A 21,013-nucleotide genomic window follows, 5' to 3' on the forward strand; every position below is an offset into this window, starting at 1 on the left:
AGGTTAAGGGTTCAGTCCTACAAATCTGTAGCATCCACCCCCCCCCAATCCCCAGACACCAATGGCAAGTTCAAATTATCACCTCTGCTTCTGACTGACTCACTGTAGGTGGGAGGTTCCCACAGTCCTCTCCTTGAATTTGAATAATTGTCTAGAACAGTTTACAGAACTCAAAGAAGCATTGTACTTACTATATGACTCATTTATTATAAAAGAATACAATTCAGGAACAACCAGATGAAAGAGACAGGTAGGATAATTCACATGGGAATGGATGCAGAGCTTCCAAGCTCTCCTAGAACCTCTACAAGTTCACAAACCCTGAAGCTCCCTAAACCCTGTCATTGTGAGGTTTATGGAGGCTTCATAACTTAGGCATAATTGATTGCATCATTGGCTATTGATGATTGAACTGAATCTCCAGGCCCTTTCCCTTTCCCGGAGGTGCAAGGTCGCGGAAAGATGGTAGAATTGAAAGTTCCAACCCTCTAATCACATAGTTGGTTCCACTGACAACCAACATCCATCTTTTGGGGCTTTTCAGAAGTCACCTTATTAACTTAAACTCAGGTGTTAACGAAAGAGATGTATTATGAATATCAAGATATATTTATCATTTTTATCACTTGGGAAATGCCAAGGGTTTTTGGAAGCCCTGTGCCAGAAATGGGAATGAAGACTATATATTTCTTATTATAAATCATAATATCTCAACTCTCAGCCCCTCCCCCCAAAAGGAAAGTATTTACTAAAATATGACTTTATTTTAGTTCCAAGCAAATATTTCATAAGACTTTTATCCGCAGAAGAATCAAGACCAAAAATCATTATACTCTTTAGCAAATCCCTTTTCTTTTCCTGTCCTTGTCTCTTCCAAACCCAGTCCCCCAATTCACTCAATTCATATATATTTCTCAGACACTTTGGTCTAAAAACATTTACTGACCTTCTATATGGCTGCTGCTGCTAAGTCGCTTCAGTCGTGTCCGACTCTGTGCGATCCCATGGACTGCAGCCTACCAGGCTTCTCCGTCCATGGGATTCTCCAGGCAAGAACACTGGAGTGGGTTGCCATTTCCTTCTCCAATGCATGAAAGTGGAAAGTGAAAGTGAAGTCGCTCAGTCGTGTCTGACTCTTAGCGACCCCATGGACTGCAGCCTACCAGGCTCCTCCATCCATGGGATTTTCCAGGCAAGAGTACTGGAGTGGGGTGCCATTGCCTTCTCCCTTCTACATGGCAGGTAGATATTTTTCTTAGGCTTGAAAGTACAAAGATGAGTATGTTGTAGCAAATAACTCAAGGAGTAACTACTGATGGGTGAAATAGAGACAGTGTACATATGTGTACATGTGTGCATGCCCAGTCGCTTCAGTCGTGTCCGACTCTTTGTGACCCCAAGGACTGTAGCCCACCAGGCTCCTCTGTCTATGGAATTCTCCAGGCCAGAATACCGGAGTAGGTTGCCATTCCCTCCTCCAGGGGATCTTCCTGACCCAGGGATTGAAACGGCATCATCTGCCTCTCCTGCATTCCAGGTGGGTTCTATATCCACCGCTGCTGCTGCTGCTAAGTCGCTTCAGTCGTGTCTGACTCTGTGTGATCCCATAGACAGCAGCCCACCAGGCTCCCCCATCCCTGGGATTCTCCAGGCAAGAACACTGGTGTTTGTCATGATAAATGCTGGGTTAAAGGTATATGCATGTGGAAGGACTGATGCTGAAGCTGAAGCTCCAGTATTTTGGTCATCTGATGAACACAGATGACTCATTGGAAACGTCCCTGATGCTGGGAAAGATCAAGGGCAGAAAGAGAAGAGGGCATCAGAGGATGAGATGGCTGGGTGGCATCACTGATTCAATGAGCGTGAACTTGGGCAAACTCCAGGAGATGGTGAGGGACAGGGAGGCCTGGTGTGCTGCAGTCCATGGGGTCACAAGAAGTTGGACGTGGATGGGCGACTGAACAACAACAGAGGTATACGTAGGTACATAATGCTTTGTGGACACAAAAGGCACTTGATCTAATGTGGAAGTCTAGTCTCTGGAAAGGTAATGCCTGAGTTGAATCGAAAGTGAGAGTTTGCCAGGGAAGAAGGGCCTTTTGGGCAGAACAGAGCATAGCAAAGCAGGCAAGAGGTGATGATGGTTTGTGGGCAGAACGTGAGGTCTGCTGGTGTTACCAGAACATAAAATATGAAGTTGGAAGCGTTGGAGATGAAATCAGAGAGCTATGTCGGTGTTGCATTACCAAAGGTCTTATTTGCTTTGCCAAGAGTGGACTTTTTTTCTGTACTTTGGGGAAAATTTCCCTAGGGAAATGTGATAGTAAAAAATGTGTTTTACATTAATTATTCTAACTGAAATATGGATAACCGGTAGGGACAAGAATACCATCTGCAGGAAGACCAGGTCAGTGCTAATTAGTTGGAAGTTTAGCTGGGAGACCTGAAGGCCCTAAATTATTACAGTGAATTTGAAATCTAGAAGGGGAATTTTGAAATATACTTTGAAGGCAAAAATCATAGGTAGGACACATGGATGTGGGTGTTTAGGGAAAGGGAGCAATCTGAAGAGGTTTCCTGTCTTAGTTTTTAGACAAAGCTGTGTTTTTCCCCAGCTTTGTGTTCGTTCACACATGCTGACACCCCTCATGTCCATACAGTCACCAAGTCATGAGTGATTTCCTGAATTGGTGCTTACTCCTGTATTTTTTTTTTTTTTTTAATTCAGGCCCCAGTTATCTCTTGGCTCTACTTCCACTCTCAAATGCTTCTTTTGTTTTGCTGCCAGAGAAATATCACTTAAAATAAATCTGATCTTTCTCTCTCCCTAAGTTCAGTTCAGCCGCTCAGTCATGTCCAACTCTTTGCTATGCCGTGGACTGCAGCACACCAGGCCTCCCTGTCCATCACCACCTCCTGGAGCTTGCTCAAACTCATGCCCATCGAGTTGGTGATGCCATCTCATCCTCTGTTGTCCCCTTTTCCTGCCTTCAGTCTTTCCCAGCATCAGGGTCTTTTCTAAATAGTCAGTTCTTTGTATCAGATGGCCAAAGTATTGGAGTTTCAGCTTCAGCATCAGTTCTTCCAATGAACATTCAGGGCTGATGGCCTTTAGGATGGACTGGTTGGATCTCCTTGCAGTCCAAGGGACTCTCAAGCGTCTTCTCCAGCACCAGCAGTTCAAAAACATCAATTCTTCAGCACTCAGCTTTCTTTATAGTCCAACTCTCACATCCATATGTGACTACTGGAAAAACCATAGCTTTGACTAGATGGACCTTTGTTGGCAAAGTAATGTCTCTGCTTTTTGTATGCTGTCTAGGTTGGTCATAGCTTTTCTTCCTAGGAACAAGCATCTTTTAATTTCATAGCTGCAGTCACCATCAGCAGTGATTTTGGAGCCCAAGAAACCTCCCTCCAAATAAAAATCTACAAATGATATAAAGCATAGTTTTTAGGGTCTAAAACTTTTCAGCATGTGCAAAAATCTTATTCTTTGGCAGCCATGATTTAACTCCCAAATAGCCTTTTTGCACTTTGAAGTAGTCAAATAATTTTTGGTCCTGACCCATGTCTTGATTTACATTGACTGTGCACTGGTCCCCTTTGTCTGACTAGTGCATTTTATTTTTTGCTTTGCTTTGTCCCTTTACCCCTAAACTATTCGGGCCTTAAACATACACAGTATGTCTTGCTCATGTTTGTCCCCTAGAGACCTGATTGCTCAGTATTCATTGAATGAATAAATCAGAGTTTTTAGAAGGGAAGGGTAGTCTTCCCTAGATCATTCCTAGAGAAAAGCACTAAAGAAAAAAAATGTATATAATAAAATGCCCTGAACCAAAACCCCTGTGTAATGTGGGCAGAGGCTGAACAAGTTGCAGCAATGGAAGTACCTGAAAGATATGCTTTTCATTGTATGTATTTTTGAACTAGCATGGTGGGGCAAGCTAGCTGTGTCCTCGGAGTAATCTATTGCTCTGAAAACAGATACTTTGTGGCTCCTGATCTGCATCAAATTATAACCAACAGCAGTTTCTTGAATAGTCTGCTTACTAATTGGTAAAAGTGATCCTATAAGCTTATCCCTGATTCACATTGTCAAATCTGGTGTCTGAGTCCTGTGTTTAGAAAGTGTGATAAAAGAAGTCATTTTTGTATTTATAAATGGAACTGACTGTGTATGACATCTGTCCAGAACCAAGTGAAGAAGAAAATAATATTCTCAAAGAAGGACTTGTAATTGCTTCTAGACAGGTCTTAAAATACCAGGGTTCTAGTCAGTCACCATAATTCCCTTGTACTGTCAAGTTAGCTATTGATTTTCTCTGCCCGTAAAACAGAAGCACTTTTTAATCTCTGGCTTTCCATGTAAACCCCGTGACTGAGCTCTCAGAAAGAAGATTCCTAGCCCGCTTGGTCCTATTTATTAGTTGTTAGTACCTCATGTCTACCAGCATCATCAGATATACTAAGTACTTTAAAAATTCTTCCCTATGACTAACCTAAATAACTCAGGTGTAGTCCATTTCCTTCTGCTGTTTCCTCGACTGGAGTTGGAGAGCAGGTGGCCACCATGTGAAATACTCAGATTTTACAAGCAGCTGGAAGAACTTGTACATTACTTCCTTCACCTTGGATTTCCCTCCTGTGCTCATCCCTCCAGGATGCCAGAAGCGTTTGACTAACGTGGTTTCAGGTCGAGGGACCATTTTAGAAGAAATGACAGAATCCCTTTTCAACCAATGCCACTCTTTAGAGAACAGGTAGCAGGGTGTGTGTGTGTATGTGTTTCTTTATGGGATTAAATTAGAGCTTTTTGAGTCTTCGGGTTTTAAATTGTACCTTTAGGCTGTTCTAAATTTATTGTATCCAGCTTAAATTTATTGAACTTAAGATTGGATTTATGGTAAAGAGAGGATATTTGGAGTCTTGTTATTGTTGTTCAGTCGCTCAGTCGTGTCTGACTCTTTGCGACCCCATGGACTGCAGCACGCCAGGCCTCCCTGTCCATCACCATCTCCCGGAGTTTACTCAAACTTATGTCCCTCGAGCCGGTGATGCCATCCAACCATCTTTTTCTCTGTCATCCCCTCGTCCTCCTTGGACTCTGAGAGAGAACAAATGGATAACTCCTATTCTTAGCCTTTGCACTAAAATGAACTTTTTAATAAACTCTAAGTGTATTGTGAATAATATACAAAGTAGATGTGGTTGGGCTAAAACATTCCTTTTCACTAATTTGGAATGACCACGGTGAATGACCCAAAGGCCATCAAATAAGAGTTAAGGGGAGAGAAAACTTGAAATCAAAAATAATTGACAGAGAGCACAGATGGCTACTCTTTTCATTTAACTCACTGAAAGAAAATTATATCCTTTGGTATAAAATTTAACTTCCTTTGAGAAGTAAGTATTTTTGGATATTAAATCTATGAAAATTATAATACCTAAATATTTCTGTTGATTGGCATGTCAATAGTTGGAAGAAATAATATAAATTCATATTAATCAATTTTGGAGTTTTTGCAGCTGCAAAACTAAACTTTTAGGAACTACTTTTGCTAATTCTATTTGGTAAGCTCCCTGATAAAGAATAATTCTATTTCATAAATCAAGCTCTATGTACACTTGGTGGAAAAATTTAATTTAGCTTTCTTCATTGTTCACTTTAACATCTTGGTTGTTTTAAGGCTCAAAACTAAACTAAGATTGTCATTAAAAATATTTGTTAATTATTTCTTGAGAAATAGTGAATTACTCCATGCCTGGGAATTAAGCTCACATTTTACTAACCAAAGTCTTTTAGTTTTTCTATGTTATTTGATAAATGAGGAAGAGTTAAGCATTGTTTGTGAGTGATGCTTTTCCATTTTAGCGCAATTGGCATTCCATTAAAAATAATGGAGATTGGAGATCCCTAATAATGGAGATTTCTCAGTTATCCACTCTTCTACTCCTATGATCTGAAGTATTCTGCCAAATAGTCCTTCAGGATATTTCAGTTTAATAGCATCAGGTTTGACCAGCCCTCCCCTAGTTGGCGTCGTTATAAATACGGTCTAAACTTCAGGGAGCTGTAGGAATGGTAACTTTGGTAATGTCGCAAGAGGCGACGATGACTCTAGACTACACAGACTACATCTCACAAGTGTGCTCATCGTGTTTATAGGATGAAACAGAGAGACTTCTTGTTTATAAAGCAGAAGTGATATGTAGCTGTTTAAACTTCAGGCACAAACAGCACTGCATGCTCAACCCACGCAGTGAAGGGTGTATTTTTGTGAATGAAAACTGAAATTTCTTCTGAAGTTTGTGGCTTAAGTCACGTGGCTTGAAAGTAGCCAAGTGGTAGCAGCGCCCCTGGCCTCCACATTTAGCTGCCGAGTGGATGGCTCCCAGCGCTGGCAGCTTGCGGTGCTTTCTCTCCTTCCTTTAAGCTCTTCATGTTCTTGGCAATTAGCGTGACATTTTGAGGATTGGCTCTTATCTTTGGAGTATAAAACCCTAAGCTCAATAAGACTGAGGAGCAACTAAGATTATAGTAGCTGAAAGTGAACGGGTAGCTATTTCTCACTAATCGCTACCTTATCGACTGCTGATATTGATCTTTTTATATCAGGGATTGTTTGCCAGCTGGCAGGCCCACACCATCAATGGCCAGCCCTCCGAAGTGGTTCTTTTGGTGGGTATACCTAGGAAAAGCATTATGTAGAGCAATGAAGGAGAAATAATCATGTTCGTGTTTTCAGTAATCGAGCACTTCTTTATATGCTACTTGTCTCCAGAATGTCTAAGCTGAAGTCATTGAGTCCAACTGTTAGGCAACAGATAAGATGACCAAGGCCCCAGAGTTATTCAGTGTTCCAGGTAATACGATTGGTGATTACTTCTAGAGGATGGCCATGACTATGTGACAGCGGTTACAGAATGGGCTGGTTATAATTCGTTCACTCGGCAGTTACACATTGAGACTTCTCTACTGGGAAATACCGCATTAGCTGATAGCCTAGTAAAGGATTTCTCAGCCTCCACACTGTTAACATGTTGGGCTGAATCAGTCAATCAGTATCTCTCTCTCTCTCGGACTCTATCTCCTTGTCTTTCCACTCATCTGTATCCTAGGGAAGTCCCTCAGTCTGGCTGTTGAAATTAGACCTTTAGGCAGAAATACCTGCAATAATAACTTTTTCGTGGAACTGTTCTCATGAAAGTACAACTCTTTTTAAGAGATGAACCTAATGCTGGAAGTCAGGGAAGGCAGAGCAGAGGAAATGAGCAGAAAGGACATATTCTGCAGTGCCCGATCAGACCCTTTTCTTCCTTTGTGGGAGCAAAGGTTCAGGGAGGAGCACCAGGCATTTCTGGGAGGCTTCTGGAAGCTACCCCCACTGCAATGCTTCTGCTCCTATTCTTCAAACAAAACTTACTCACATGGACACATCTCCTTGGTAGGAGATTGGGCAATGTATTCTGTATTTGTGGCAGCTGTCTGCCCTGCTGTAATCTGGGGGGTTCTATTACTGTGAAAAAGGATGGCACGCAGCCAAAAAGGGCTTTTGATAAAAGCAGTAGAAATTTAGTATTCCATGAATTCTGCACACAGGAGAGGGCTGTTCCAAGCTTGGACTCATGTGACTAATTCTTTGACCTTGACCAAGGCACTTCAATCCCATGGAGGATGGGGATCATTTTCTTTTAAAATGTTAAAATTGAGCAGTTGTGTTAGTTATGCTCATGTTGAGAAAGATCTTGTAGTTTAGTTTGAACTCCACCCTTCTGCTGTTTGAGTGCCTATGGTTAATTTCCATGAACCTCTTTTTTCCACAGTATAATATGGGAGTCATGATAACGTACTCTTTCTTTCCTATTTATAAACATGATCTTCTTGAAAACCCTCTGATAGCAAAATATACAAAACAGGCTCTAGAGAACAAGGTTGTGAATGAGTCTGCAAATCCCTTGAAAATGTTATACTTTTATTATCTAAAGTTGCAAATATAGCGCCCTCAATAAAGATAAAATCTTATATCTGCATCTTAGGAATGTGTGTGTTGTTGTTGGGCACAGTTTATGCTCTTCCCAGACCCTTGGGGTTTGCTCAGAAGAGAACTCTGGCCGAGGATTGTCGCTTCTTATTCCTCACAAGCGATGCACAGCCTCGCAGTCCCGTTGGCTCTTCCCCATCGTGTCTGGACCCTTTATGGAGTGCCGGGGGGGCCCTGGGTTCTGGCCCCTCACACAGCTGTTGAGCAAGCAGATGACAGTCCAATAAGACGCAGGAGAGTTCTTATCCATGGGGCAGATGTTGACCAATTAGAAAGTGGCAGGTAAATCCTTGCTTACCCAACTGAATTGTCCAGAGGTGTGTTGGTTTTGTGAAACCTGAATGGAGGTCTGCCTTATTGCATGAGCAACTGGCTGTTTCTCCTCCTGTTTCTGCAGTTAGTTCAGGAATAAATGCTTGTATTTTCCTTCCTCCTTTCCTGTCTCTCTTCCCTTTCTCTCTCTCTCTCTCTCTCTCCCTCTCTCTCTCTCCCCCCTCCTGCTCCCCAGGGATTGCATCCAAGCTGTAGCAGGCAAGCTTTGCCTCTGGCTCTGTTTTCTAGGAATTTTGCTCTAAAAAAGTATAATATTAGCATAATATGTGAAATTAAATTCTACTTGCTATGACTTTCACCCTGGGAGTTAAGGAAAGACACCTCTCTCTGTTTCAGTCAGATGCAGGCTTCTCATGAGCATGCTCTTTAATAAGTGTCAGCCTTTTGTCCTCAGGTTAGTTCTTCCTTACATGTTATCAGTGCTTTTTATTTTTTTATTTATTTATTTTTTTTATTTGTTTCTAGTAAGAGAGTCATTTAGGGCATCTAGTCTGCCATCCTGCTGGAAATGGAATAATCTTATGAAATTCCAAGTTGAATGCAACTTATTTTTGTTACTAGAATTTCTTTCTTGACACAAAGCACCAGTGACTAAAAAGTCACACAATTTGGATCAAGTTTAGCAGAAAGAGTAAATGAGAATTGTTACAACATAAATGGAAGTGTAGTTCTATTTTTTTTTTTTTTTAGGTTTTAGGAAACATTCTCAGGCTTATTTTTATATGAGATATTCTGCTAAAGTAATATTTCCAGCTAAAAATTATCAGAAATATTGTCTTCAATTATAAGTCAACTTTCACTTTCATAGACTATTTCATTCTGAGAACACAAATGCAATAAGTGAAAAATGGTAAATATAAAGTAGGCAAAACAGAAGTGTACCATTTGAGACATTAAATATGCTTTTTTTTTTTTTTTTCGTTTCATACATGACATTTCACATGTTTCAATGCCATTCTCCCAAATCTTCCCACCCTCTCCCTCTCCCACAGAGTCCATAAGCCTGTTCTATACATCAGTGTCTCTTTTGCTGTCTCGTATACAGGGTTATCGTTACCATCTTTCTAAATTCCATATATATGCGTTAGTATACTGTATTGGTGTTTTTCCTTCTGGCTTACTTCACTCTGTATAATAGGCTCCAGTTTCATCCACCTCATTAGAACTGTGCTTTTTATTTTTTTAACTGAATATTTAATTTCATTCTCCAAGGTCTCTGTCAAGCAAGAAGAAGAGAAATTTGAATGTGGGTGTAAAGCAGAGCTTTGTGTTGCTTTTAATTAGGAAATCCCTATATTCACTCAGGATAATTTTCCAAACTTTCTGTCTGGAGTGTGTTCCACACACCCTGCCTGGAGTTTGCTCAGTTGTGTAACTTAGTTTTATCCATGATGTCATGCCAGAGCCCATAAGATTATAGCGACTCCAAGTACTATCCACCCACCCAATCCCAGTCCGCTCTGTCTTTACACAGCCCAAGAGACAGTTAACAATCAAACATCATCAGAAACTGTCAGCAGCATTCTCTGTCTCTCCCACGGTCTAAAGTGGCATTATAAGTTCCTCCTCCGCTTCCCACTGTTTCTCTTTTTTTCCCTCTTTTTTCCTATTTCATCCATTTGTTCTCTTTAATGTTTTTCAGTGCAGTAATTTTCCCTATAAACACTGACTTTGCTATGTCCTACACATTTTAACATTTAATTTTAAATCAGTTCAAAATGCTTTTTTAAAATCTCTTTTCAGATTTCTTTAACCCATGTGTCATTTAGAAGCTTCTTTAATCTCTAAGTATTCTGTGATTTTCCAGCTATCTTTCTGTCATTGATTTCTAGCTTATTTCATTGTACTCTGAGAATGTTTTTTGTTTTGTTTTGTTTTTGTTTTTCCAGTAAACAACTTAGTCTTTTTTATTTGCCCAAGGCCAGCTGTTGCAGGCACTGAGGCCCCAAGACTTCCAGAAGGGATGAGGGTTGGGGGAGTCACCCTGCCTCCCAGGTGCTGCCTGCCCCATCCTGCTTTCTGCAGGAGATGGGAGAGTAGATAAAGTGTGCCCTTGCACCATCAAATATCTCAATTTTGTGTGTGTGTCAGTCGCTCAGTCGTATCTGACTCTTGAGACCCCATGGGCTGTAGCCCACCAGGCTCCTCTGTCCAAGCGATTCTCCAGGCAAGAGTACTGGAGAGGATTGCCATTTCCTTCTCCAGGGGATCTTCCCGACCCAGGGATAGAACCCACATTTCCTGCATTGCAGGTGGATTCTTTACTGTCTGAGCCACCAGGGAAGTCCCCTCAGTTTTCAGACATTATAAAAATTCAATTGTCATTAGAGAGGAAACTGAGGCACATTGACCCCCCCACCCCAGGCCTCTATTTGCCAGTCCAAGGTCTAGCCTACACCCTCCCGCTCTCCACCCCCAGTGGAATGAGCTGCACATAAGCAGTCTTTTGCCCTGTGTGTGGGGGGGAGGGTCTCAGGAGCCCATCTGGTGGCCTGTGTGGGGGAGACTGGCCAGGGTCAAGGGCTGTGGGTGGGGGAGCAGGAGGAGGGGTGTGGTTGGAGGAGCAGCTGCTGTGTGTGTGTGGGGCGGGCGGTCAACGCTGAATAGGGGACCCCAGCTGGGGTTCCCTAGTGATATCAATGGGGATCAGGCAGAGCCCTCTGCTGTCCAGATGGGGAAACTGAGGCAAAGGCTCCTCCTGTCTTTGAGAGGGGAGGGGCCTGCCATCAGCTAGTGAGGTTCATTCCTCTTGCCCAGGAAGGCACCGCAGCCCAGGAGCGGCAGTGCCTTGTCAGCCGTCACTCAGGGAGACACAGGAGGGGCAGCAGCTGGGTCACCTGGCCGCACAGACCCCCTCCTCTCCGGCCACGCGGAGGGGTACCCTCCCCCACCTCAGCTGCTGGGAGGAAGAGTGCCCGGCTCGGGCGCCTGCCTTCCCCTGCTCACGTGCCCGAGAAAGGCTCATTTTTAGCACCTGGCCTCTTTTCCCTGCCTGGAGGGAGCTCAAGGGACAGAGTAGTGAAGAAAGCAGCCAAGGGGGACAGGAAGATCTGGAAGTAGGGCCCCAGGGGATTGTCTGATTCTTCTGTTCTCCCAACCCCAAGGGGGCCCAGGCACAGAGAGGGGCCCTTAGCCGTCATGCAGCGTGGAGATGAAGAGGACGCTATCTTGGTCCTGAAGCTGGTAGTCCAGCTCACCCAGAAGTTCCCAGTCGGCATCTTTAACCAGCACCAGAATCCCTGGCCTCATGCTGTCTCCTTGGATGAACAGCTCTGGCCGCTGTTTTAGCAAAGTCTTGATCCACACAAGGAGGCTGCGGATATCCCAGGGTTCCTCCTGTTCAGGCAAGGTGACCTGATGCTTCCTTCACACCGCCAAACAGGAGCTCCGCACCACCTCCGAACTCCACCTCCACTGAAAAGGGCGCTGCCATGTTGAGGAAGCCGAGCTCACCGAGAATAATTTTTATTATTTTAAATTTGCTAAGATATGGCCCACAGTGTAGTTTGTGTTGGTAAATGTTCCATGTGAGCTTGAGAAGAATGTATAATCTGCTGTTCTTAAATGAACAGCATTATATCCAGTTGGTTGATGGTGCTGTTGAGTTCAGCTGTGGTCTCACTGAGGTTCTACCTGTTGGATCTGTTCATTTCTAGTAGATGGATGTTACAGTCTTCATCTATGACAGTGGATTTACCTATTTCTCCTTCAAGTTCTGTCAGTCTTTCCCTCACATATTTGATGCTCTGCTCTTATGCTCTGCTTACACATTGATGTATGCATATTAAGAATTATTATTGTCTTTGAAGAACTGACCTTTTAAGCATTATGTAATCCTCTTTCTTTATCTCTAATAACTTTCATTGTTTTGAAATCTGATCTATCTGACATTAATATAGCTACTCCTGCTTTCTTTTTTTAGTGTTAGCAAAGTTTATCTTTCTCTCTTTGCTCTAAATGCATATGTCTTTACATTTCAAGTTGGTTTCTTATAGAAAACATGTAGCTGAGTCTTGTTTTTTGGATTCACTATGACCATGTCTGTGTTTTAATCGGTGGATGTTGACCATTCACTCTCAAAGGGATGACTGATATAGTTGGATTAATATCTACCATATTTACTGTTGTTTTCTACTTTTTCCCCTTGTTCTTTGTTCCTGTTTTTTTCTTCCACTATTTTTCTGCCTTTTGTGATTTTAATTGGGTACTTTATATGATTTCATTTTCTCTGCTTTCTTACTGTATCAATTATACTTTTTAAAAACATTTTTTAATGATTGCCCTAAAGTGGCAGTATAAATTCCTCCTCTGCTTCCCACTCTTTTCCATTTCTCATCTTTTTTTTCTCTTTTTCTCTATTTCATCCATTTGTACATTTACAAATTTGTACATTTGAAATGTACATTTAAAACTAATCCAAATCCACTTTTGATATAATGTTGCACTATTTCACAGGCAGTGTAAATACTTTAGAGTAACAAAATTCCTCCTGTCCTTGTACCATTGCTGTCATTTATTTCACTTATACATAAACACACATATATATATAAAGGAGGGGGAGACTTCTTTTTTAGAGTGAATAGTTACCTTTAAATTTTGCATAAAAGTCTCCGTTCCCAAATGCATTAGTGTAATTACAAAATGCATCTTGATACATTTGTATACATTGAATATCTTCTCCAGATTTTTTAAAGACACATCCCTTCTGGGACTCTAATCTTAACTGCTACTTTAAAGTTCATAGGCTTATTTGTCTGTCTGTTTTCACGGAAGGTCATACTACCATTTTCTTGGAAATTTTCCTTGCCTCTTTGAACTGTTGTTTTCCTAGATCTCATGTCTTGATTTTTTTGGTTGATTCCATCATTTTAGTTGAGCACATACCTTAGTATCTTTCTGAAAAATAGTACAAATTTTTAGATATTAATAATTTTGAGACCCTGTATGTTTGTAAATATTTTTATACTACCATGAATCTAGATTGACAATTTGGATATAGAAATCAGAGTTGGAATTCATTATTTCTCAGAATTTTAAAGGCACTGCACCTTTGTTTTATAACTTCCTGTGATGTTATTGTGAACTCATTGGTTTCTGATGATATTTATTTGACCTCTGTTTTTAGATTTTTGTTTTTAATCATGGTTTTGTAATAGTGTATGATATATCTTGCAGATATTTTCTCATTTATTGTGCTTTGTATATATTGTGTCATTTTAATATGGATACTTTTTTTTATTCTGGAAATTTTCGTAATTTTTTTTTTTTTTTGGTAATTCCTCCCTTCATTTTTCTTTCAGTACTTCTGTTAGTCAGAGGTTGGATTTCCTGATTAATCTCCTAATTCTCTTATCTTTTCTCTTTTCTCATCTCTTTTCTTTTTTAGTTCACAACTCTTTTGTTTTATTCTTTCACTCATACCTCATTCATATTTTCTTTCTTATACAGCAACCATTCTCATAAGTTTAATGTGTATATATTTGTCTTACAAAATTGATATTATTTTTCTATTCATGACTTCAATTTACATAAATGATTTTGTGTTACTTACCTATTTTGTGTTTTGTGGTTTTCACTCAGAATTATGTTTTAAGATCCATCTATTTGTAGTATTTACTTCATGCCTGCCACTTTGTGGTATGCTTCTAATGCATTTTTATTCACCAGTAAATACCCTGGCTATCTTCCTGCTTCAAATGGATCCTCTTTCAGGTTTGCTTATGGACTTTTCTGTGAGGATATTTTTGGGATGTGCACCCAGAAGCTTGTTTTTAAGTCATGCATATATATCACTTAGAAATGTTGAATGCAACATTTCTCTTTAGAAAGGCTGTACCTGTACCCCTTTATGAGTTCTTATGTTTCCACCATATGTGAGTTCCTATGTTTCCACATGCATTCAACCTGTTATTCACCTTTATAACTCTTGCCAACCAATATCTGATACATATAATGTGATATCTCAATATTTTAATTTGCTTTCCTCTTAATAATGAGTTTGAAAAACTCCTTATATGCTTGTTAACCTTTTGACTTCCCTCTTCTGTTGGTTATCCCTTCATATCCTTCATCTATATTTTTATCTGTTTGTTTTTCTATCTTTCCATTTTTTAAGAGTGAAAGTGAAAGACACTCAATTGTGTCTGATTCTTTGCAATCCCATGGACTATAGAGTCCATGGAATTCTCCAGGCCAGAATATTGGAGTGGGTAGCCTTTCCCTTCTCCAAGGGATCTTCTCAACTCAGGGATGGAACCCAGGTCTCCCGCATTGCAGGTGGATTCTTTACTAGCTGAGCTACCAGGGAAGCCCCATTTTGTAGGAGTTCCTCATATAGGCAAATACGAAACCATTGGCTCTTAGGAATCTGATCACCTGGTGGTAGTAGTGCAAGATAATTGGAAAAGGGAAGATGTGGTGAATTATATTGGCATAACTCTGAAGAAGGAAGCCCTTTTGAAATGTCTATATTTCAGCAGATTGAGGAGGACAGACATGGTGGGGAATGGTTTGGTGCAGTCACCTGCAGTTGGGATGTTGCTGTGAAAGCTGTATTAAGGGTCTCAACAACCTGAGTTTCTGGACACCAGGAATCTCTTGGGTCTAAGAAACATCTAAGCAGCTGTTCTTTCTGAGACTTAAAAATTATGATGTCACCCTAGGTCACTCTTCCAAGCGGTGAGGAAATCCCACTATCAGAGAAGGAGGAAGTCTAGCCAAGACTGGTAGTTAGGGCTGTATCTTGTCCTCTCAATGCCTAGCACAGTGCCAGTTTATAAGAATTATGCATTTGTGAAATAGAAATTTATCGGTATTTATTATTACTATTTCTGCTACTGTGCACTCACTTAAAAGGATTTTAAAAATATATGCTTAGTGCTTATTTAGCTAATGGTTATACTAACATGGTAGCATAAATAGTTGCATGGGAAATTTTGCAATATCCTGTGTTTCATTTATAACCTTGAAATTGTCTTAAAAATTGGATGCATAAATCCTAAATGTGTGCTTCATTAAAAGAAATATAGAAAATATTTTTTCATTGCCTCTACTTTAAAAAATTGATCATGATAATGTTAAGATAAAGGTTGCTAAAATAGTTGTTTAAACAAAGTTTTGCAGTTGTGTTTTATAGAGAAAAAACAATTGGATAAAGCTTGAAATATATCTGTGACTTTTTAGGTATTGTGGTAGAGTCTATTTCCTTTGGTACTCTCTTGTGGTCAATAGAAGGTGTTGATTTGGCCTTATATTTAACATTTGTGTATAATTTGTGATAGACATATTGTTTATATGAGTATTTTGACTTATTTTTTGCCTATTTGTTTGTTATATATCACAACTTTTAGACTGACACTTGGAGTTTTTTTCCCATTCCTTAGCTCAGGGGATATGATGAAAGTGCAACATAACCTCAGTTGCTAATCTTATATGCTAAATAATAATGTGATCATGTGATCAGAGTAAATACAGTGTAGCTTGGAACACAAGTTGATTACAGACCTTGAACTTATCTTACACATTTGCCACTATAATTGGGTTTGGGGATTAACTTGCCATTTTTGATAGCATTTTTTAAAGATTTAAAAATATGCACATATAAACATATCACACATATATATGACCTCATTGTACATGACTACCTGGTTCAGATGCACTTATTGTGGATCTACAGAAAACCATTATACCATACCATTATAACATCAGATCAGATCAGATCAGTCGCTCAGTCGTGTCTGACTCTTTGAGACCCCATGAATTGCAGCACACCAGGCCTTCCTGTCCATCACCAACTCCCAGAGTTCATTGAGACTCACATCCATCGAGTCAGTGATGCCATCCAGCCATCTCATCCTCTGTCGTCCCCTTCTCCTCCTGCGCCCAATCCCTCCCAGCATCAGAGTCTTTTCCAATGAGTCAACTCTTTGCATGAGGTGGCCAAAGTACTGGAGTTTCAGCTTCAGCATCACTCCTTCCAAAGAAATCCCAGGGCTGATCTCCTTCAGAATGAACTGGTTGGATCTCCTTGCAGTCCAAGGGGCTCTCAAGAGTCTTCTCCAACACCACAGTTCAAAAGCATCAATGCTTCAGCGCTCAGCCTTCTTCACAGTCCAACTCTCATATCCGTACATGACCACAGGAAAAACCATGGCCTTGACTAGACGGACCTTTGTTGGCAAAGTAATGTCTCTGCTTTTGAACATGCTATCTAGGTTGGTCATAAGTTTCCTTCCAAGGAGTAAGTGTCTTTTAATTTCATGGCTGCAGTCACCATCTGCAGTGATTTTGGAGCCCAGAAAAATAAAGTCTGACACTGTTTCCACTGTTTCCCATCTATTTCAGTCAGTAATCACATATAGCGTTTAGCGTAAAGATTCATGCATTATTTTCCCTTCTTTCTGCAGCACTGGTTTTGGAGAAAATTCTTAGCTTGATATCCACAAGTACATAGTAGACAATCGATAGCTGTGTGGTATTAAGTTACTAAAACCAAATAGGACCTGACTTACATGAGAGTAAATCATGGCTTTTGGGGGTAGATGTGAGTCACAAAAAGTGCTCTTTGTTTTCAAGAATATGGTTCCCTAGACTATAGTTGTCCTTCATGTGCCCTCCTCTTTCAGTCCAGTGCTTTAATTTTATACTAGAACTGAATGTGTTTGTGTTATTTGCATCATTGGAACCTTTGAGTAGATCTCTTTTGTTGGCCTGGTGGTGTGAAGGGCCAGGGTTTGATTAGGAGTCCAGGAAGTTCTTCTGGGAATGATTTTTGTATTGCCAGGAATGCTGGTATGTTGGCACTGAGTTAACGTTTCCAAAAATGCCAGCAAACACTGAAAAACAAAGATGTAAGTGTAGTTGCCACAGCTGTGCTCCCTTCTCCCCCACCTCGTTTCTTCTGCACACAGTGAGAAATTTTAAGCCCCCTATTGTAAGATGAAAGTGAGTCAGTTTCCCGTACTCATCTCTAAGGCAGCTGGTGGCCCCCCGCCCCCTACAGTGCTCTTGTATCATAGGGATTGAATTGAGGCCATTTGTACAGAATCGCCCCCTGTATCATGGATATCGGTTTTTTGATCAAATGGAATGTTTGTGAGGGACTGTAATGCCCACTGTTACAAGAGGAATAATTTTTCATGTTCATTAAATATTTATTGAGCACTCTCTCAAAATTTTAAGAAGCATGGGATATATATATATATATATATGAATGATGTAAATTTAGGATATGCATTTTCCTGCTGCAGTGTAGGGCTTGAACACAGTAAGAGATCCATTTATAAAATTAGATGAATGGTTACAAAGCAGAGGAAACTGGTGAAGCGGACTTGTGAATGAGGTCTGTTTAAACTGGATGCTAAGAGTAGCTCTAACTTGAAGCTGTGGCTCTTAGAAGAAATAAGCATTTATATTTATAGTCTGTAGAGAAAAAAGAACAGGTGCTCAGAATGGCTAATGAGAGAGGCTTTTGGAAAGATTGCTTGAGCAGGTCAGCTGTGGGCATAAAATGCCAGATTGAGGAGTAGACAATGGAATGTTCACTCAGGTATCTGTTTCAACAGTGGAGGGACAAGCGCCTCCTGTCCTGAACCTTTTTGGCTCCTCTTCGCCACATTTTGTTGTGCGAGTTCCTCCACCGACCCCTTTTTTGGATGGGAATGCCACTTGGTATTTTCCAATTGTGTTTCGCCTAGTAGAGCCACATTTTCTCCTTAAATGATAAAAATCCTTTGAAGATGTGACTCCCCTGCCTTATTTACAGGTATAATACAGCAATGCACAAACATTCCCGCACTTCTTCAAAGGTCTAGAACGTTTACAGCAGAACCCTTCTTGTTCTTTTCATTCAATGCAACTTTACCAGTTAAGTTTCTAAACTTCCATCCATGCAACTAGAGCATGATGGGTTCCTGGAAATATAATTGAGTGGATAAAAGTTTAGAGTGCTACTGGATCAGAATAGAATACCTTCATGTGTTAGTCTGGATCTGTCAACCTGAATTGTGAGACAGACAAACCAGAGGCCTGCTTGTCTTCTCTTTTCCCCGCTTCCTCCCAGAGTCTCTCCTCCTCTCCTCATCCATCCATTCACCCGTTATTTTTAATTAATCTCTTCCAAATATTTACTGATTCAAATAAATGAAAACCATTATCCATAATAATCACAGAGCTTGTTAAAAAGACCTGTCTGAATCTCTACATGAGGGAAATAGGAATCTACATTTTGAGTAACCTTTAAAATACTTAACTTTGATTAATGTGGTCCAGACATTGCACATCAAGAAACACTGAGATAAAAGGAAGGAGTAGTACTTCTTTGGCCAGTGAAATTTATGACTATGGTCATGTAGTATTTATTTCATATGGACTCATAAATGGAAAAAACATACCTGGTGGATAACATAATTATAGTTGGAGAAGATCATATGTCTAGGCATGCCTTGTTCTCTTTAGAACTGTATTCTGTTTGCATTTCTATAGAAGTATGCCTTAGGGGAAAGGTATTCTCTTCCAACAAAGGGCTAGCCTGGTTACAGCTGAACCCATAAGACAATGTCATTTTAGGCATTGCAAAGGTCAGTGATTAAGTTATGTTGAGTGCATGATACAGGTGATTCTAATCCTTTTGATTTGACTTTGAACTGGTCTAATGATTTCACACCACCAGTTTGTGAAGATTTATTTTCCTTTTTATCACGAATGTGCTGTTTGAACAGCTCAGCCAATATGAAACTGTCAAATTAAACCCTTGAAAAGCCACTATGCTTCAAACTCCCAATTTCCTCCAGTGGACTTTTTGTTTATAATAGCCCCTCCCCATCCCCCCTTCTGTATAAAAGAATTGTTGTTGTTTAGTCACTGAGTCATGTCCACCTCTTTTGCCACCGCATGGACTACAGCCCACCAGGCTCCTCTATCCATGGGATTCCCCAGACAAGAATACTAGAGCGGGCTGCCATTTCCTTCTCCAGGGGATCTTCCCAACTCAGGAATTATCGAACCTGTGTCTCCTGCATTGGCAGGTGGAGTCCTCACCAGTGAGCCACCTAGAAAGCCCATACAAATTTATTCTACTTAAAAAAATGAGAATGACTTGTTTGAAATATCAAGCATCTTTTTTTTGACTTGGGAAATATTATGATTCCTTGCAAAGAGTTTGTGAGTGGTCTCTAAACTGTTTGTATATTAACTTATCTGAATCACCAAAAAAGCCTAAAAGAGACATTTTTCTCTTGGCTATGTCCCAGACTTCTAAGTCAAAATTTCTTGAGAATCAGTTATAGAGTGCTCAAAGGGATTCTACTGTAGGCAGCCTGCCCCCTCCATACTATAGTTCTATGAACTTCTTTGAGAGCAGAATACATACTCAGATGATTTTGTTTCATACCCTTCTTCCTACTTCATCAAGTTTTCCACATAGTTGAAGCTCACTGAATCTTTATCAAATAATTTTATTGGACGCTTGACGGGAATGATGGAAATCAAGGTTATCTTGATTCTCTGATTTGAATGTTTTGTTGTTTTTGTGATCTCCTAGGACGGAAAGAAGAAATTCGACAAAGAGAGTGAAAAATACTATTCCATTCTTGACAAACATTTAAATTTGTCTGCAAAGAAAAAGGAATCTCATTTGCAAGAGGTAAGTTTTTCCAGTTGAAGTGTGAAGAGAGCATTAGCATTGTCATGTGAAGCCCAGATTCCCAGAAGTAGACATTATCTCAGAATCTGCTCCTGTTTAATAAAATAATGATAATAAGAATATTTAAGCTAATTGAGCATTTGGTATAGATAGACAGGCGTGGTGCTGAGCATTTTACGTGCTTTGTGACATTTAAAATGAACAGTTCCAAGAGAAAGGTTAGTATTTCCTTCAATAATGAAAAAGAGTGAAACAAGGCTATTTGTTTTTCTTCTTGTTGGGCATATTTTAAATAACTGCTGCTGCTGTTTGGTCACGAAGTCATGCCCTACTCCTACATGACCCTATGGACTGAAGCACACCAGGCTCCTCTGTCCACGGGATCTCCCAGGCAAGAATCTTGCTGTGGGTTGTCATTTCCTTCTCTGGGAGATCTTCCCAACCCAGGGATTGAACCTGAGTCTCCTATTTTGCAGGGTGATCCTTTATCACTGAGCCACCTAGAAAGCCATTCTAAATAGCAAGACCTACCAAATTCATGGTGTAACATTTATATTAAGTTAAAAATATCTGTTCTTCAATTGTTACATCAGCATTAAGGGAAAAAAGATATACAGTTACATGTTTTGAAATCTTCATTATTTTTTGTCAATTTAAACAAGTCAACAGAAATATTTTACTAAAGTGGACAGTATTCTCATACAAGGAATATTTCTTCCTTTTTTCCTGAAAATTTGCTCTTCTCATTGGTAGTGTTTTAACTATAGTTAGCCAGATAGAAAACTCTTACTGAGGAGTGATGCAGTTTCAGCTCTAGTGATAGTATATGTTTTGTTTGTTTTTCTAAATGGCTCTGTTGTCTTTCACCATGCACACTTTCCCCAGCATACAGCAGTGTGTCTCAGAGCTGAACCGGGACTTGTTGAGCACCGGCAGCTATCACTGCCCCCAGCCCGCCCCAGGGAATCTTGCGTGGCGCTGAGCCTCC

The 21,013-nt window shown here is 40.3% G+C and overlaps 1 protein-coding gene and 1 pseudogene across 2 annotated transcripts in view; one reads left to right on the top strand and one right to left on the bottom strand.

The window, feature by feature from the left end:
* Positions 1-21,013, top strand: part of ARHGAP42 (Rho GTPase activating protein 42) — a 349,920-nt gene that overhangs the window by 229,155 nt on the left and 99,752 nt on the right. For both annotated transcript variants that reach the window (XM_027563908.1, XM_027563909.1), the window contains one exon: positions 19,924-20,025. In XM_027563908.1, the coding sequence (XP_027419709.1) occupies positions 19,924-20,025 (102 nt within the window). The remainder of the gene's footprint in view (positions 1-19,923; positions 20,026-21,013) is intronic.
* LOC113905926 lies at positions 11,016-12,010 on the bottom strand (annotated as a pseudogene).

The sequence above is a fragment of the Bos indicus x Bos taurus genome, chromosome 15 (genome assembly GCF_003369695.1).
Source record: "Bos indicus x Bos taurus breed Angus x Brahman F1 hybrid chromosome 15, Bos_hybrid_MaternalHap_v2.0, whole genome shotgun sequence".
NCBI classification, from domain to species: domain Eukaryota; kingdom Metazoa; phylum Chordata; class Mammalia; order Artiodactyla; family Bovidae; genus Bos; species Bos indicus x Bos taurus.